This window comes from Coffea arabica, chromosome 1c, assembly GCF_036785885.1.
Source record: "Coffea arabica cultivar ET-39 chromosome 1c, Coffea Arabica ET-39 HiFi, whole genome shotgun sequence".
NCBI classification, from domain to species: Eukaryota; Viridiplantae; Streptophyta; class Magnoliopsida; order Gentianales; family Rubiaceae; genus Coffea; species Coffea arabica.
In genome coordinates this window covers 3711611-3730842 of record NC_092310.1, presented here as the reverse complement: position 1 = coordinate 3730842, position 19232 = coordinate 3711611, and the positions used below count along the sequence as shown (strand labels likewise).

At 35.6% G+C, this 19232-nt stretch overlaps 1 protein-coding gene and 1 long non-coding RNA gene across 4 annotated transcripts; one reads left to right on the top strand and one right to left on the bottom strand.

Annotated features, from left to right (window-relative positions):
* The first annotated feature begins 1237 nt into the window (after positions 1–1237).
* On the top strand, positions 1238–4582 carry LOC113730743 (uncharacterized). 3 transcript variants are annotated; one of them, XM_072047217.1, is made up of 4 exons: positions 1241–3048; positions 3121–3212; positions 3586–3660; positions 3768–4582. In XM_072047217.1, the coding sequence occupies exons 3-4, from the start codon at positions 3652–3654 to the stop codon at positions 4317–4319; spliced, it is 561 nt and encodes a 186-aa protein (XP_071903318.1). In that variant the 5' UTR covers positions 1241–3048; positions 3121–3212; positions 3586–3651; the 3' UTR covers positions 4320–4582. The 3 variants fall into 3 exon arrangements, with proteins under 3 accessions (XP_071903286.1, XP_071903318.1, XP_027111811.2); XM_027256010.2 differs by having other exon boundaries at positions 3580–3660; XM_072047185.1 differs by lacking the exon at positions 3586–3660 and having other exon boundaries at positions 1238–3048.
* Positions 4583–14057: 9475 nt separating this feature from the next.
* On the bottom strand, positions 14058–18794 carry LOC113700785 (uncharacterized). Its single transcript, XR_003450753.2, has 2 exons — positions 18210–18794; positions 14058–14488 (listed from the first exon to the last, which is right to left on the bottom strand). It is a non-coding gene; the product is annotated as an uncharacterized lncRNA (long non-coding RNA).
* Between the last annotated feature and the right edge of the window lie 438 nt (positions 18795–19232).

The following is a 19232-nucleotide window of genomic DNA, read 5'->3' as shown; positions in this document are numbered from 1 at the left end:
TTTTTTTTCAGCATCGGGCAGAAAATGTTTGCTTTTGTTTTAGAGAAGTTACTGCTAATTTATAGGCCACAAAAGACATACATTTTTCATAAAATTGGACAGAATTTACCTATTTCATTTAGAGATACAGAAGTCTCAACAGAAGTACTTAGAATTTAAACTCTTAACATCTTATCTAGGAAAAGGAATATTCACATAGACACAATTTTGTACCTTTATGCTTGTTGCAAAGACACAATAATGTTGTTCCTTTATGGTTGTTACATGACAAAAAAGGACAAAAGAACGCATAGATAACAAAATCTAAAAACAAAAAAGAAAGAAAAAGCATAAAGATGCAAACTTTACCTCAATTTGATGCAAGCAGAGATTGCTATAACTCAAAATTCCAACAAGATGGAATCTCTTGGAACGTAGAAACAGCATGAATCTCGGTCAAAAGCCCAACTTGAAATTCAAGCCATTTCAATCTTTCATTGACATAAATGCAAGCAACATGCATCCATATGAAGAACTTCCTCACCTGAATTCTAGGGATATCTGAAATATTCCCACTACTCAATTTGCCAGTCAAAATAGTGTCATGGTAAAACAAGTCAGACAAATGAACATAACACCTGTGAGTGAGTTCAACGGTGAAAGTGTTGTCATCTGAATTAAGAGAATAGGACTTGACATCTTTTGGTATGAGACCCTTTAGGAGGTTGTAGCTTATGAGGAGGTCATGGACATCTGGGGTTGCGATTTTGAGGGTGCTCAATGGATGGATAGGATTACGGGAAAGGGATATGGGAATCAAGTAAACGGAGATCAAGAGTAGAAGTTGTAGCTTTGAAGAATAGGCCATGGCCATTCTTGACGAGGATCAATTGTTTGCCGTTTCTTGAAGGTAGAGTTGGAGAATGAGGAGTTCTATAGTACATACTAGTATTACCGGATGAAAATTTTGAGATCATCGAGAAGGATTCATGTTGAATAATTGAAGGATAGGCCTTCCATCAAATCTCAATTAATGTTCTGTCCTTGAGATCCTGCCTGTTTCTCTATCAGGGATGCTGGGTAGGCTTTGTAATTGTTGTTTCCAAGGAAAAGTGTAGAAATTGTTTTGCCTCGAGTTTATTTGAAATATTTGGGGCTCTGTTTGGATTTGTAATTATTTCCAAAAAACTGTTTTTGTCTTTCAATGACACAAATGTTATGACCCAATAACAATTAAGTGTATAGTGAAACTAACACAAACCTACGTCGTTTTTGTGAAAAGCCCCAATTGTGTTGTATTCAGCTATTCTTTGACTACTCAACCCTAAAACACTTTCTCATTCGCAATTGAGTGTGAACGCCACTACAATCCAAACTTGAACTAAATCTCTACTTCTAGAAATATTGCTCTAAAGAAAGCTCTCCGACTGAGTTTGCTTTTCCGCCATTCCTCACACGTTTTCAGACATTCGGCGCAAAGACTTGTTGTGAGAGTTCGTCTGGCATTAAGGAACTCTGAGTCCCTCTTCGCTCTGCATCGAAATTTGATATTTTTTTTCCTTGCTTTCAAATGCTTCTTAGCTGATTATTGTCTAGAATAATGAGTGGGTTTTTTGTGTTTTGTGGTCTTTTTGGTTAAAAATGTCAAATTGATGTGGCAAGTGGCAAATATATGTGATACACTTGGGATCTGGTTTCTAGATAAGGTTTGATTTCATTTGGGTTGGACTTCATTTGAGGAGATTTTTGCTGTTTCCGGAGGATTTTAGAATGCTTTGATAGAAAATTGGTGGCTTTATATTTTGTATTGTTTTTATGGCTGCATGTCAGAACTATTTTTCTCTGATGATTTCTTGGATTTACTTGGTTGGATAAAAGGGAAAAAACTAATTGTAACCATTTAAGTGTTTATTTATACTATGGAAATAAGATGGGCACATTATTTTTGTTATGTAAGTAAAAAGGAAACAATTATTTTAAGTGCTGAAATAATTATATACTTAATAATTGTTTGGTAAGAAGATATAGGAAAAGATTTCATGGAAGTGTGGGACAGTTTGATATGTTAATTATTGGATAGCGTTTAGTAGAAAGCATTAATCTGTTGCTGTGCATTGAAGCCATATATTCATGACCTCGGCTCTTGAAAAGACAGTGAAGTTGCTTGTAAGATGCTATTGTGAATTTGAGGTTTTGGTTATTCCAGTGATTTCAAATGCCACCAGAAATATAAGAGCTGCTTGCTTCATTGTTTTATTTTAGTTATGAGCATTTGGACAGTTTTGAAAACCTGTTGAAAAGATGTGAAAAATAGGTTTTGGATGAATAGTTCTTACTTTAGTATGTTAATTTTTGGTTTTTGGAGAATGATTTGTAGTCTAACTTGAAGTAGTTAAATGCTTGTCTACCATTTTCCTCTTCGAGGATGCTGTTGGTGAAATTATATGTGCACATCTAAACCATGTTGGCAACTTTAGGAAAGCTTAAATTCTATCTGAGAAAAGTTGCAAGTGTAGCCTAGGTTGCTGCCATGACTTAGAGTGAAGCTTTTGAGAATATTAAAGTGGAAGTTTTTTATATAGTTGGGAAGGCCAGAGGAAGTTGTTAATGCATATCCTCCTCTCCTTAGCACACTAACTTCCTGAACACCGTCCACTTTCAAGTGTGCTTACTGTGAAGCCACCTATGTGAAATTTGATACGAGAAAAAGCAGTCTATGGTGAAATAAGTTTTTACCTGTTATATTGCTGACCTAAATGAAAATTAGTGTAGAGCAGTTTTTCCCTGGTGCTTTTCCATATTGTGCACTATCCTCTCTGTGTCTTGCCTTGTTTAATATAAAACTAAACTCATGTTGCCATATTATTCTTGCTACTACTGTGTTTTTTCTGCAATGAACTGCCTGATGCTATTTAAGGCTTGTAATTTTTTCCCGAAACCTCGAAAACACTTGATGTCTGCTGTCTAAATTCATACTGCTGTTCGGTGCTAAAAAATAGGGTAGTCTGACTTGTATGGTTGCCGCTGTCTAAGGCTACATGCCCCCTATTACCCGCCGTGCTGCCAAAGGTATATTTACTTGTTTTCCCTTTGTTCACTGCCTTGCGAATAGACTTTAATTTTTTTCCTATGTCAACCCAGCATTGAAGCAGAATTGCATCCAGAGTACTCGTTCATCCAACTCAGCTTGGGGGGAAAACGATTTAAGGCAGTGCATTTCTAACTACTACAATGTAATTCTTGCTCCTCGTCCAATTTGGTTATTATTATGTCCTCTCTATATCTTGAATAATCATGCCTGTTACTTTATTTCTTTGTTTGTTTCTAGATTTGTTTATGAGTTAATTAAAGATGAGAAAACAAAGGCGCGGAGATTCGCAGCGTTTGCATTTCTCTAAGCAGCACGAAATTACTTTTGCCCACCACCTTCTGAACATGCATAAAGCTAGTGAAATTAGGGACAATAACATTTCTAGTTTTGTGGTTTCTGAAATATAACGGTGGTTGAACGGCCAATACGGCACCTCTTTCACTTTTGATAGTATAAGAGCGAAATACTATGCATTGCGAGAGCTAACCAAACTGTACATTGCCTTCAAGAGGCAGGGAACGGGATTGGGTTGGGATAGCCAGAAGTTTACCTTCCTTATGGGAGATAACAAGTGAGCCTAGATGGAGCAGGTATAACTATTCAATAATTGAGTTTTTATATCTGCCATGGCTGTGTTTTTACTCCTTATATGTGCTGGTTTCGTTAACTCCCTTTTGGGCTGTCATATTTGTACCAGGTGAACCCAAAATTTGTAAAATTTCAAAATGACTACTCAGTCTATCATTTACTTGAGGAGGTATTTGTCAATCAAGACGCAACGGGAGACTTCAGCTCTGGCTTCGAGAACGACCCCCGTACTTCAGCCGAGGAGCAAGACATGGAGACTACTGCACGATGTGCACAGGAAAAGAAAAGGTCGGACTATGCGGACGAGGATACTGATGTTGAGGTAGCAGGGGCGAAAGATGAGAAAGGGAAGAAGAGTAAAGGAAAGCGAAAGTCAGGTGATTGCTCCAGCGGTAGTCCTATGTCCATTGCCTCTGGTTCAGTAACTAATAGATACCTCAGGGCTCTTGACACCATTGAGTCGCTGGTTAGTCGAAAAAAGTGCAGTAGCATGAGTGTGTCAGTCAGCTCTCCGACCAAGCATCGTTCTGGCCGAGATAGATCGAAGAAATCGGATTATGATGTTTCCATGGAACAACTTTGGGGATTAGAGAACGTGGCCTACGTAACCAAAATGGCTGCTGCTGAAACATTGAATGACCCTCAAGAGCTGGCTATTTGAAATTTAGCTGGATCAGACACCGACCGCATCACCTTTATGAAGTTAAAAGGCTGTCTCCCGCCTGACCATGGCACTCAGGAGCCCCCTCCCCTACTCCTGTTATAGTCGTTTGTGCATTCGGAGCACTTCTTTGAAGCTTGAGTTGTTGCCTTTGTTTGTTTATACTTGAGACCGTTAGTTGTAGTATTTACTACCGGAACTATGAGTGCTTTTTTTACTATGCTTGTCATTTGTTTATTCAAATTCAGGATGCTTTGTGGCCATGACTTTGTTGAGTATTCGTTAATTCTTATAATTCGGACAAGTTAACAATGAGTTGTCAAGTTTTATTCATAATGTTTGTGGCCAAATTAGCAGTTGCTCTAGTATTTTAGGATATTGTAGGCCAATACATTAAAGCATCATTCTAACTCCATTTCACTTTTATGATACTATTTTGTTAAGACAGGCTTGTTCGTAATTGTATCTTGAAAAGACAATTAATGACTTGTCTTTGTGAGAACATATAATTTCAATTATTAACTATTGCAGGTATATAGCATTTTTTAAGTCATTTATGATTAATTAGGAGCCTATTGATCTTGATTTTGATCATTACTGCTGCCATAAACCTTGCAGATTCATCTTTTATGAAGCTGCACCAATAACACTTGATGGAAAGTGATCATTATGCCCATGGTGGGGAAACTTCTGATGAATCGGATGAGGAGGAGCTTCTTTTGACCTTCACCATGTTTGTTCTTCTTGGATTGGTCTTATTCGACCCATACCTAAACTCTTTACAGCGGTGATGAATCCGAGATGGTACACAATCGGATGCTCAATAGGTTCTAGAGCTAATAAACGGTCATCAAGACAGAATATTCGACAACCTTCACATGGAAGCTCCCTTTTTCCTGCAATTATGTGACTTGTTGCTTGAGCAGGGTTATTGGAAGTCGCACCCTACACAACGGGTGGGAATTCATAAGTCTGTCGCCATTTGCCTTCTGTACTTGAGTCATACTAAGCGACATAGGGTGCTAGCTGAGAGATTCTAATATTCTTCCGAGACAGTGGACCGCCATCTACAACGCTGCCTTCGATCTCTCATTCGATTGGGACGCGACTTGGTCAGGCAGATAGATTATCACACAATTCATCCAAAAATACAAAGCAGTGCGCTGTTCCGGCCATAGTTTAAGGTTAGGAATTTAATGTTTATTTAGTCATTATGAAAACCTGTTAAGTATGTAACACTGGCCCATGTGATTAGAATTGCGTTTGAGCTATTGATGGAACACACATTTCAACTTGGTGTAGAAACAGGGATCGTTATCGAAACAGGCATGGCGGCTTATCACAAAACATTCTAACTGTATGTGACCATAATATGAGATTCACTTATGTCAGGGTAGGGTGGGAGGGTAGCGCCCATGATTCTAGGATCTTACGAGATGTTTTACTTGATCATAATCGTGCCTTTCCAATGCCACCAGCAGGTGCGTGAAAATTAAATCAAAAAATGCCTTGCCTAATTGAGTTTTCTTATTGTTTAAATTTGAGTTGCCATAATGAACTTAATTATCTGTACATGATATCCAGGCAAGTATTATGCGGTGGACGCGGCATACACAAATCTGCTAGGATTTATGGCTCCCTTTAGGGGTGCACGGGGAACCCCACAAGAGCGGGCAATAAAAGTACTTTTCAACAGACGCCATGCAATGTTAAGGGAAATTATAGAACGAACGTTTGGTGTCTTGAAAAAGTGATTTCCGATACTTAAGGGATCCATGCAGAACTATTTGATGGCAACGCAAAATAACATTGTCCTTGCTTGTTGTGCCTTGCACAACTTTATGCGTGATCATGTTCCCAATGATGCATATTTTGTTGAAAAAGAAGCTGATGCAACATTGGCAGATAATTTAGACCAGGGCAACCAAATGACCGGACCACAACCACTGGATATGTCGGCACAAGGAATTGCTAGTTAGAATGAAGACAGGAGAGTAATAGCCGATCACATGTACTATCACCAATATCAGTAGAACATGATGATCTCTCTCTCGTAGGGCTTTCTAACTATAAAGCGGATTGTCAATGCTTTTGTAATAATAATGTTTCCACGGACATATTATATCTGGCATGTAGTCTTATGAAACCTATGTATCTTGCCTATTGCTTTTAATTGTACCACTACAAACGTCATTAAGTATTTTAGGAAGGATATTTATTGTTAAAAAATTTAACTACTGTTTTTCAAAAACAGTGAATCCAAACACGTTTGTTTTTCAAAAACAATCTGTTTGTGAATGACAGCAATCCAAACAACATTTACTGTTTTCCAAAAAATGAACAATAAATTTTTTGAAAAACACCCCAAAAAATAGTTAATCCAAACGGAGCATTTGTTTGTTTGGATACCATTATTAAACACTAGACGAAATTTTGAGACAATCGAGAAAAGGATTGATATTGAATATTAAGAGGTCTGGACTAAGAAAATGGACGGTTGTCGGTGACAATTGTCTGCAACGGTGTAATATTTGTTGATATAGGAGCAGCTCTACGTGGATTACTTATAAAATTTTATAATATAGATGCAATTATTATATATGAGACTCAAATGATCAGTAATAAAATATCACATATTTATCGTAAAGATGTACAAATAATTTATTTAACGTTATAAAACGTTCAAAAAATGTTATATCACTCAGAGAGATGATTGATCTGAAAATCATTCTTACCCTGTGTTCGATCTTCTCTCAAATCTCAATAATGCTATGTCCTTGTCCTGAAGATCTTGCCTACTTCTCTGTTTCAGATGCTGCATAGGCTCTATAATTGCTGTTTACAGAGGAAAAAGGGTGCGAATTGTCGAATAGTTAGGGGTAGGCGTGGAGTGGATACCATTTTTTGATTTTTACTCATACCGATAACTGGATACCCGCTGAGATAATGTCGAGTCAACGGATACTCTTCCTGCCCCATTTATCATTTAATTTTTTAAAAAATAATTTATAATAATTTAATTTTGCATATTACATATTCATCTAAAATTCAATAAAGATTTTTCTAAAAAAAATCTCCCACCATGAAACACACTTGCAAAGAGTATACAATAAAAAAGAAAAAAATTCAAAAAATTCAAAATCAATGAAAATTTGAATTAAATAGTACCTTTTATTAAATATATTCCACATTAATTTAACTCTTTTCTAAAAACATAAAATCATGACCTCTACAAATAAATCCTGTAAACAAACTATATTTTCCCATATTTATAATGCCTTTTGTTCAATAAAATTACTTATTTAGCTCTAAAAATATTATTTTGTAGTATGTGTAAAAAAAATAAAAAAAAATATTCGGAGTGGGTCAGGTACTAGTGGATTTTTAATTATGTAATTCTAATCGTCTCTGCATCTAATTGGATACTCGACCCTCGACCCTCTTTTGACCTGGTCAAATAATAATTTTCGGAATGAATCGGATCGAATATGGCGAATTTTCAAATTAGTGAGCATTTTTACCATAGTTTTTAAACCCGGCCCGCCTCGGCGGTCGAACCGGTCAAACCGGTGGACCGGTCATTGGACCGGGCCGGGTTTGAAATCAGATCATTTGTGCAAAGAGACCGTTGACTTAGTCAATGACCCGGCGGTCGAACCGGGTTAAACCGGAAACCCGGCCAGTTTTGGCCGGTTTTGTGGAAAAATTATATTGCTATTGTTGGAACTCGAACTTCAGACCTCTGTCCCAACACTACCGCCTGCTTACCACCAAACTACTTCCAAATATGTTGATATAGTAGCTTTATTATGATATATAAATGTTTTTTCAATTCTATCTTTTTTTCTCTAAAACAAATTTATTTAGAATCTTTTAATAAAAATTTATTACCCTCCAAACTCTATAAGTTATAAAATGGATTCCAAAAATAACATATTAAATAATTCATTTAAAGACAAATATTATTTTTAATAATTTTTTACACTTAAAATTCATAAATAAGCTAGATAATTACACTAAATATAGATAAAATTTTACACTTGAAGTTTGGTATATTAATAAATAACTTTATATTTGATTGATTCTTATATGAATTAATTATTTTATAACAAATTAAATTAAATGAGCTTTTGTTATGGTATTATTTATTACAATTTATATCATATATCTTATATAAATAATTATGAAATATAATATTTAAATATATGTAGTGACCCACCGGTTCAACCACTCACCCACCGATTCAACCAGTAACCCGTTGACCCACCTCCTTCGCCGGGTTCCTTCCCGGGTTGGGTTTAATAACTATGATTTTTACTCACCAAGTATTGCAAGCTAAGGGAACTAATGAACCATGCACAAAGTGTGAAATTACCACAGTTAACTGCCCCTCACTTTTAAAAAAAAAAAAAAAAAATTTTATGGTTGCAAGGAACTCACAAATCAACGAGAATGTTATGTCAGTCTAGACCAATTATATGGCAAGCCTAGCAGTTGATTTTTTTGATCAATATGTATTTGGAGAATGAACATGTTAAATTCCACAATTTTCTTTGGATTGTATTCAATGCATAATTGAACATATCAAGATCCCAAAATTTTATTTTTCAATGTGTAATTGGACATCAAGATCCCATAATTTTATTTAGATTGTATTTAATTTGATATCCATGGGCTTTTAATTTAGAACATTTTCCAAGTAATTCGTCTGATCTACAAATAGTGGGAGAAAAATAACTCACAATGAGATCCAAGTCTACAATCTCTAAATCCCTAAAGAGAAAAATATGTTTGCGTTCGTCACAAAAATGAAACATACAATTTGTTTATTTGGTCCAAGCTCTAATGAATTTAAAAGGTCAGATGGGTGGGTAATCAAGGATTCTCTAGGAACGGATGAGGGAAAGAGATCAACTGAGTCTTCGTCTCCATACGTTTTTGGATTTTCAAAGTCTGATCACATCCAATCTGATGGTTTGATTAATGATCTGGATAGACATCAAATCCCGATCAAAGGATTTGACCACCCCGTTGCACCTTAAATAAACACTGCAATGGCGAACTTTAATGCGCCTTGCTCCAGTCATAGTTGCAGTAATTGCCCGTGCACAAGCAACTGACAATTCAACAGTAGCAGTAGTTTACTTCATGAATATTCCACGTGAATTACTTATAAAATTTAATAAAATAAATATAATTATTATATATAAAATTTAAATAAATAATAATAAAATATTATGCCTCTATCGTAAAAACATATAAAAATTTACATAAAGTTACAAAATATTCAATATATATTATATTATTTGGAAATGATTTATCTGACAACCAACCGGCTCTATCTACGCTCCTTTTACTTTATCCATTTCACGTTTGATTTATCTATTTCCTTTTTTTTTTACGTAATTATTCACTCATTTTTAATACACACAAAAAGCTGAACACCTCCATTTAATGTGAATATGCATGCTGGTGCATGTGCCTTTGATTCAATGAGCTTAGGAAAACACACCCTTTTGACTTGGATATGAGCGACCTCAACTGCAAGTAGCAATCATTCAAGACAATTTAATAACCTCAATGACATTGCACACTGGCCATTGAAGACTAGCAACAATTTTGGAGGAAATATGGTGCTCAGCTATGTGAGTGGGTAATTATGCTTCAAACATCAAACCAAGTTGCATATTTTCATCTCTAGATTTACTTAATAAATATATAACTTTTGAAAACATAGATAGCAACAATGAAGAGTTGACGTTTTCAATTTCGAAAAAAAAAGGGAGAGGGATGAACTTATACTCAACATAGGATGAATACTCTTCAAATCCAGCCCTGTCTGTTTTTTCTACCATTGTAATTTGTTTGGGCAAGAGAGAAAAAAACAAAGAAAAGTAAATTATAAGCGTACCCTGTAAAGAGGGATTTAAAGTGATAAAAAAATGGTAATGGCTAGATTCTATGCTTTTGTTTCTTTCTGCAATTCTTATTGGCTACATTTTCCTTTAATTATCTTTAAGAAACAAAGCTACTCTTGAAGACTGGGATTCAAGACAAACAAACTAGAAAGGTAAGAGGTTAACATCAGAAATTCTGAACCATCCAGCAAAAGCTTTGAGGCCATTGCTAAAACAAGTTAATCTCAGAGAACCAAAATGGTTATAGTATTATTGTCAGCTTTGAAACTAGTTAGTGGCTGTCAGTTTACTAAAACCAGTGTTTTGAAAACCGGACCGGACCGGCCGGTTCGACCGGTTGAATCGCGAACCGGCCATGGCTCCGGTCCGGTTCAATGCCAGGTTTGACTTTGTCAAGAAACCGGTCAAAAACCGGTCGGACCGCTAAACCGCTGAACCGGATTTGAACCGGTTATTTCCGGTTTTTGAGTTTTCCTCTTTTTTTTTTTTTTTTTTGCAAAATGTAGTTATCAAGATTCGAACTCAAGACCTTTGTAATAGAAGACCAATGTAGTAACCGTTGCACTATCACATTTTATTAGTCTTTTTTGATAACTTATTTATATAAAACAAATACTCATATTTCTTTTGTTCCATTTTTTTCACAAAATATCATCCTTTCATGACTCTTTCTTTTTAATCTTCAACACACACACACACACACACACACTCTCTCTCTCTCTATCATCTTTTCTTTTGCCACTCATTTTTTAATCAAACCTCTTTATTTTTAATTTATTGATGTTTTCTTCCATATTTTAATTTTGTTTTTGTCCATTAAATTTAAAAAAGTTAAAAAAGAATTATTTTTCTTTAACCCAATTTATTTAATACCACAACCACTCACTTTTATCTAATTTTTTGTTTCTTATCAAATATGCATTTCTATTTTCAATTCTCTTGATTTTCTTCGAACTCCAAATTTCCTTTTTTAAATTGTAAATTTAAATTCCAAAATGTAAATTAAAATTTAAGTTCACAATGTCTAAATTCTCATAGACGTGAATTTTGTATAATTTCAAATATTGTGATATTTTTGGATTATATTTAAGATTTTTTTGGTCGATATAATTGAAATTGAGATGAAATTTATTTGTTTTAACTTATAATTTAAAAAATTTATTTTTAAAAATCCAAGTTATTCAAAAATAGTAAACTTTTCATCATATAAAGTATTAAATTATCCATTACATGTCTTATTTTGTGCACATATATATTTATATAAATTATTTTTTAAAAAATTCATTGAACCGAGGTTGAACCGGTCCGACCGGTTAAACCTCGACCCTTTCACTTCACCGGTTCGATTAACGGTCCGGTTTTTAAAACATTGACTAAAACCAAGATGGGCAACTACAGAAGGGAACGTGACAATATTAATGGCTCTGTGAATAGATAGATAGTTTTTTGGATTATCAGATTTGCGAAGTTACATTCTTAATATTCTTTCCGGATGTTACTGATTTCAGCTAAATCCTGAAGTCTAATGACTGGAAAAAGAAAATATGCCTAGAGAATACCTCCAGCTGCTGCTCTATCAGGTTATGATGTCTCCAACCATCATCTGTTATAAGCAACTGGATATTATCCACTCAGTTGGCAGCTAATACATGATATAAACTTAAAGGAAACCAAGTTAACTAGACGCTTATAAACATGTCAAAACCCAAAGGATAACAAAAGAACAGACAAAAAGGAAGTAAAAGCACCATTTTTTTAAGTGTAAATGTAAGGCACCACATTTTTAAAAGTCAACAACACGCAAATTTTTTTTTTTTCAAGACGATAATTATTGTATAATCTATTTTATCCTATATTAAAGGGAGGGGGAGAATCCAAAGAGACCCAAAAATAACTTAAACGAGACTAAGCCACCACCAGACTAGATGAGTGTATCCGTCTGAATTTTTTAAACAAAGCCACTTAATGTGTTAATTTGTGAGAGGTAAGATTTGAACCCTTGATCTTCCACCTCTCAAACTTTAATGCTTTTGTGGCTGGTGGTTATGTAGAGCGTCACACGCACACACAGAAAGTGCTGGTTACGGGAGTTGGACTCGGTGCTCTTGTGATATGTGCAATTCAGTGCGGTTGTTGCGCACATTTAGATTTGTGATATATAACTATATTATAGTATTATATTAAATATATACTAAATATTTTATTCATGTACATCACTTTCTTTTGCGAGTAACACTAGTCAAATTACATGGCACCCCACCTGCACTAACTCCATTTCCCTACTTACAACAATTTCTTATAAGATGACGAGCATGGATGCCAGAAAGCAATAATCGACAGATTAGACAAGATAATTAGTTTCCTATCAGTGTATGTGTTTTATTCAACTTTGGAAGGAAAAGGTTTTCTTCTTAAGTTACTTCCTTGGTTTGGCACCGCGTATACTTGGTTTGTTTTTCATAAAATACTCAAGAGTTATGCTTTATATCAACTTTCGAAAAGCATATTTCCATGATCTTTGGTTGCAGAGTAGTTTCTACTTTTCTATCTTGTGTTTTTTGCACAAGGGGATGAACAGAAAAGGTAAAAGTTACGAGTGCACCACCCTCTGAAGATGCTTTTAAAGTATAAACAAATGGTAATGGATAAATTGCATTCTTCTGTTTCTTCGTTCTATTCTTACTGACTAAGTTTTCTTTCCTTATCTTTTAGAAACAATCAAATTGATGAAATAACATCCATGCGTAGTCACTAATGGTCCATAAAAATGAAACGTATGAAGTGCTCGTGGTATAGGTACTTGATTCTAGGTATGTAATCGAGTCGAGCTCGAGTATTGCTATACTCGAGCTCGAATCGACCTATATATAACTTGACTCGAGCTCGACTCGAGCTCGATCGAGTCGAAAAATCTCAAATTCAAGTTTGACTCGATGAAATCTTTAAAAGCTCGAAACTTGACTCGATAAGGCTCGACCTTTAGTCAAGCCTATCAAGTCGAGTAATCAAGCTTTTTGACTCGATACGTTACTTGTAAATTCAGTATAAATTATATTATAATTATAATACATATATATTATTTAAATTATATGGCTCGACGAGTAGCTCGTCGAGCCACGAGTTGCAAAATTCTGACTCGAACTCGACTCGAATGTGTGCTTGAGTAACTCGAGACTCAGCTCGAACTCGATTCGGTCAAACCGAGTTCAAGCCAAGCCATTGACCAAGCTACTCGCGAGCTACTCGCGGTTCAAGCCAAACCGAGTAGCTCGCGAGTAGCTCGGCTCGCTTACATCCCTACTTGATTCAGCTTCATATTTTGTAATCTTTTCCCAAGTTAACTATTTGTGCTTCAGCAATGATGAACTTTGCACCCATTTAAGCATTATTAGGAAGGTTGAAGTAGAGGGTTCAACTTCTATGAATCAATCCAGCTATTCCACTTCTTAATTTTTGGTATTCAATCATTAGCAATACAGTTGACTTTTGACCAAAAAAATTCTATAGAACTACTTTCTTTTCCCTATTTTATAGAGTTCTCGCAGCCAACCAACTTTTCCAAATGACATAGGAATCATAGTTAGCGATGCTTACTGCAGGGGAGTTAGAAGTTAGTCTATATCTGAATGCCAAGGTTCACTCAGATGATTCATGATTCTTTTACTTTTTCCTGCATAATATTGCAACAAGTCACAAAGCTACCTCTAAAACTGGATTTTTTATTTTTTATTTTAGATGAAGACTGGAATTGAAAACAAAAGAACTAGAGAAGTTAGCAAAGTTCAGCCTGTCTAGGAATTCAGAAACACACATCAAAAGCTTTGAGGCTATTGCGAGAAACATGTTATTACCAAGCAACCATATCTCTGTAAGTCATACAGTACACTTTTCTTTCTCTCCATCAACAAGTTAGCGATTGTCAGCTTACCAAAGCCAACGCATTATTTAACATTTGATAACGAGTTTTAGCAGGATATAGGAACTAAACGCTATGAATGATCCTGCATACAGAGAGAGGGAGTTTTTTGGATGAACTGAAACTTTATTCCAAAAGAGTACACCAAGAACATCAGCTAGGAAACGAGCTCTAATATACGTAGGAGTACAGCTTCCAGCTAAATCCTGATGTCTCAAGACTGAAAAACGAAAATATGCCCTAGAGGATACCTCCAGCTGCTGCTAGCTCAGGGTACAGTGTCTTCAACCATCATCATTTTATAAGCAACTGGCTATTATCCATTCAGTTGGCAGCTATGAAGATAGAAAAAGAAAGAAAATCAAATTAATTACACTGAGCGGAGAACTAAATTTTTTAAATACTTTCAAAACCCAAAGGATGACAAAAGAACAGATAAAAGGGAAGTGAAAGCACCATATCATTGGATGTCAACAAGAAAATTATGCCAAATGTCAAACACACACACATACACACACTCTGGAGAGCAAAAGTATGTCAATTACAACAGTTTCTTATATGATGACAAGTATAGATGCCAGGAAGCAATAAATCATATATTAGAGAAGGTAATTGTTAACATGTTTTTATGTGTTTTTCATTTTCAACTCTGGAAAGAAAATTTACTTTTGCTTTATATGTGACTATTTTTTAAATTAAAATTTGAGCGCTAGTTTCTTGAAAATTGATCGTGTGATAAATAAGTTGCTTTCTATCAACTTTTGTTATGTCTTTTCTTCATCAAGAGAGATATATTTAACATACCAATTTTGATGTTAATACAATGCTATTTATATTCCATACCTAAAAGCATCTCATCCCAATTACACAGTTATAAGCATAGAATGTAGCCTTTAGGAAAGCTATGCAGGTATTGGAAAATCACTCTGCAATCTGCTGTTGGACTAGTAATATTGGTCAAAGCATCAGGCCATTCTTAAGCTTGTATAGTGCCTTCTGGTTTCAGCAGCTTACCAGCTGTTGAGAACAGCACCAGACTGGCCTGCTTAATCATCACCTCTCCTCTACTACTACACAAACTCTGTAAACCTCTGTCTAAGTACTGGTGCTCATACTTGTCCAACTAGACGTGTATTTTATACTATAAATACAAAGAAATGTTCACGTAAATGTCTATGCATGTATGTGCACGCGTCTGAATTACCAACCCACCAACGTTACAAAAAATGCAGTATTAAATAGATCCAAGATGTTTGATTTTCTAAACACCCCGTCTCTGAGTGTGTTTTAATGTCTCTCTGTTCCTGTTCTTAGCGTTGATCAACTGCATCTCTGCCACATATTCCAGTTAATGCCAATCTCAAAGAATGGATATGAAGCCAGGAAAACTTTCTTTTTCTTCCAGTTAACATTTGACACTTTGCAAATGCTTTTTCTTAAGACTCAAATATGCTGCTTCTTGCTTTTGCAAAAGGTATATACTGAAAGGTATTGTAAAAATTAATCAGCCAAGAATTTGGCAAACATAACACTCACCCAAAGAGGACAATTATTTGTGAAATCTTCAACACTTTGATAGGTGCAATTAAGTTCAAAATAGGAGACTAAATGTCCTCCAACTTCTGACCTTCAAGTTACTTCCATCAGTTTTTTTGCAATGCATGAAGCAGATGTGATGTCATAACGTACCCCACAAGCCTGTATATAAAGACAACCATATGTGCATGATAATTTCCCACAACCAAACTTTTAGTTACATGACGACTATGGTACAGCCAAATAGTTGTATATGCATGTGCAACTTATTAGTCAACATCTCTAAAGGTTCTATCTGATCCACCATGTCATTGACCACAAAAGCACCTCTAGAGTGAAGACCAGAAGATAACACAAATAAAACAAAAGAAGAAATTCTAGCTCATTTTCTTGAGAAACCTTGACAAAATTTGGCCAATACAAGAAGCAACCTTAACTACATCCAAAAAGGTTGTCAGCAGACAAATGTTTAAACTTCAAAAGCTAAATCACTCTGTATCAGAAATATTATAGTTTGCACTTGCGAATCCAGGTGAAGACCTACCTAGGGTTTATGCTTTGCCAATGAATTTTCATCTTTACTAGAAGGCATACAAAAAATCATCAAGAATCCAACCACTGAAAGAAATTCCACTACTGCTAATACAGAAGGGTAAAACTATCCTTCACAAATAATGTGTTTCAATTCTGTTTTCTACAGAATAGAGTTAAGTACCCAGTACTTCAGTCAAGTTCAGTATTCAAATGCTTAGAAGCCACTACTCACACACAAAGAGATGATTACTCCAAGGTTGTCAACAAGATTTTCATTAAGAAGAGCAATTCTTTCAACAAACTGAATTCAGAATTTAGGCAGATACAGATACGGAGAGCTAAAGAGTGAAGCTTGGGAAGCAAACATATTCAGTCTTTTTTTGAACCTAACAACATGCTAACTGTCTGTAGTCCACAATAATATCCCTAATGGTATTACTAAAACCAATTACTGCTGATGCCTAAAATATAAAATTCTTGATTGTAGGCAAAAACATATCAAGGAAAGTAGAGTCTGAAGTATCTGTTAAGGGATGCTAAGAAATATATCAAACTTATGTGATGTGTATAGACGAAAAAATTTCAAAAGCTTATGATAGGATTGATTGGATTTTTTTTAGAGGCGAGAGATGTGGATTTGGCTTGGAAAGGCCGATGACCCTATTATTATGTTGGCAAAGCCAAATTCTTGGGTTGCAGAAGGTGAAAAGCTTATGCAGGGACTTAGATCCAGGTGCAGCGTAACTAAGAGAGACATTGCATTTAGGGCAAGACAAATTGGGCAGGCATGGGCAGCTGGTGTCCGAGCCAATTGGTCAGACAACAATCACTTCGCTTATTCAATTAGTTTAGCCACCAATTCCCTAATGGAATAGAAAGAATGAAAAGTGCTAGAGCTGAAGGGTTGTTTTTCTTGGAGGGGATAATATGAAGAAGAAAGCTTATGCCCCCCCCCCCCCCCCCCCAAAAAAAACCATCAGCTGCTAAGTATTTTCGTCTCTCGTAAACTTCCTGCAGTCTTCGGCCTAAGCTGTATGAGGCAGAAATTCATCCCCCGTACGATTCGGAGGCCGAGCCCCACCCCAGCAGTCAGATAGGAGCTGTTACTGTTTGCTAAGTCTTGGCATTTACATGGACCCACTTTTCATTCCATACATTTACATTCTTTGAAGTGGCAGTATCCTGTAGTGTGTAATTTACCTAATGACCAAATCCAGTTTCTCTGAAATTTCAATTTTTGTCAGTTCAAGTTGATCGAATTCATTGCAGAAAACGAAATGAAAACCAGAGAACAATTGAACACTCTGTCAACACATCAAAACACAAAAAACTCTTGCAGCTTATCTTAACCTTCCACTTCCAGGAAAAAAGGTCAATTTTTCCAATGGAGTCAGCAACATTAATGCAGTTCCAGCTGTTTTTTCTATCCCCAATCCAAAGGTCAATTTTTCCTCCAAGTTGGAAACCTTCCACTTTGAGGAAAAAAGGTCAATTTTTCCAAATGGAGTCAGCAACATTAATGCAGTTCCAGCTGTTTTTTCTATCCCCAATCCAAAGGTCAATTTTTCCTCAAAGTTTCCAACTTCGAGGAAAATCTCCCCAATCCTCACTGCATTTCCACTAGTTAACAAGTCATTTTATCCTCAATTGATAACATCCAAATCTAGAACAGTACTTTTTGATTATCTGCCCATCATAGATTTCAGAAGACCTGCTAGTTTCTAAACCACAAAAGACAAAATATTTCCTTACTATTAGATCGAATTTACCTACTTCATGCAGATATACAGATGGTCCAACAGAAGTACGTGAATTTAAACTCTTTACATGTACTCCAAGGGAAAGGGCAAAACCACTCCAGATTCCCAGAACCCCATCAGATACACATAATTTTTACTTTTATCCTTTTATGCTAATTACAAGACCAAAAAAATAAAATAAAAAGGACAAAGAAAACATAAAAAACAATAAAGATGCAAACTTTACCTCAATTTGATGCAAGCAGAGATTGCTGGAACTCTTTATTCCGACAAGTTGGAATCTCTTGGAACAAAGAAGCAGGAAGCTTCTCAGACAAAAACCCAACTTGAAATTCAATCGAGCTTCCATCAACTTGAATACCAGTAATAGGCAGCCATGCGAACAACTTCTTCACCTGAATTCCACTAACATCAGAAACCTTCCCATCACCCAACTTTCCAGTCAAAACAGTGTTATAGTAAACCAAGTCAGTGAACTTAACATAACACTCGTGAGTGAGTTTGATGGTGAAAGTGCTGTCTGAGTTAAGAGAATAGGACTTGACATTTCCTGGGATGAGACCCTTTGGGAGGCTGTAGTTTGGGAGGAGGTCATGGACATCCGGGGTTGACGTTTTGAAGGAGCTCAGTGGACTGTTGGGAGTACTGCAAAGGGAGATGGGGATCAGGGAAATGGAGATCAAGAACAGAAGCTGTAGCTTTGAAGAGAAGGCCATGGCCATTGTTAATGAGGATCAAGTGTTTTGTGGGTTCTTGATGGTAGAGCTGAAGAATGAGGAGCTTTATATCAATAGATGAAGATCGAGTCCACCTATACACAGAGAATCCAAATCGTGGCATTGTCAACATATTGTTAAGGGAAAGGATTGATATAATTTCAAATAAAAAAATTTATTTCATAAATTTTAATAATTTTTTATTTTTTATTTTTTATTTTATTTTTTATCCCACATACATTACATCACAAAAAATATCAATAATTATTTTAAATAAATTATTCAAATAAATTTTTATCCAAACAAATTCATTGTTAATTGTCAAGTGATAGCTACAAACGTACAAATTCTAAAATTAAAGAAATGATTATTCATTAATTTATTTTTGTCGTGTACGTCGATGGAGAATAATCGAAGGTCAAGTCTTCCCTCAATTCTCAAATGTCGATAATGCTATCTCCCGCTCTGTTTTCAAACTCGGACCGGACCGGCCGGTCGAACCGGTTGAACCGGGAACCGGCCAGGTAGCCGGT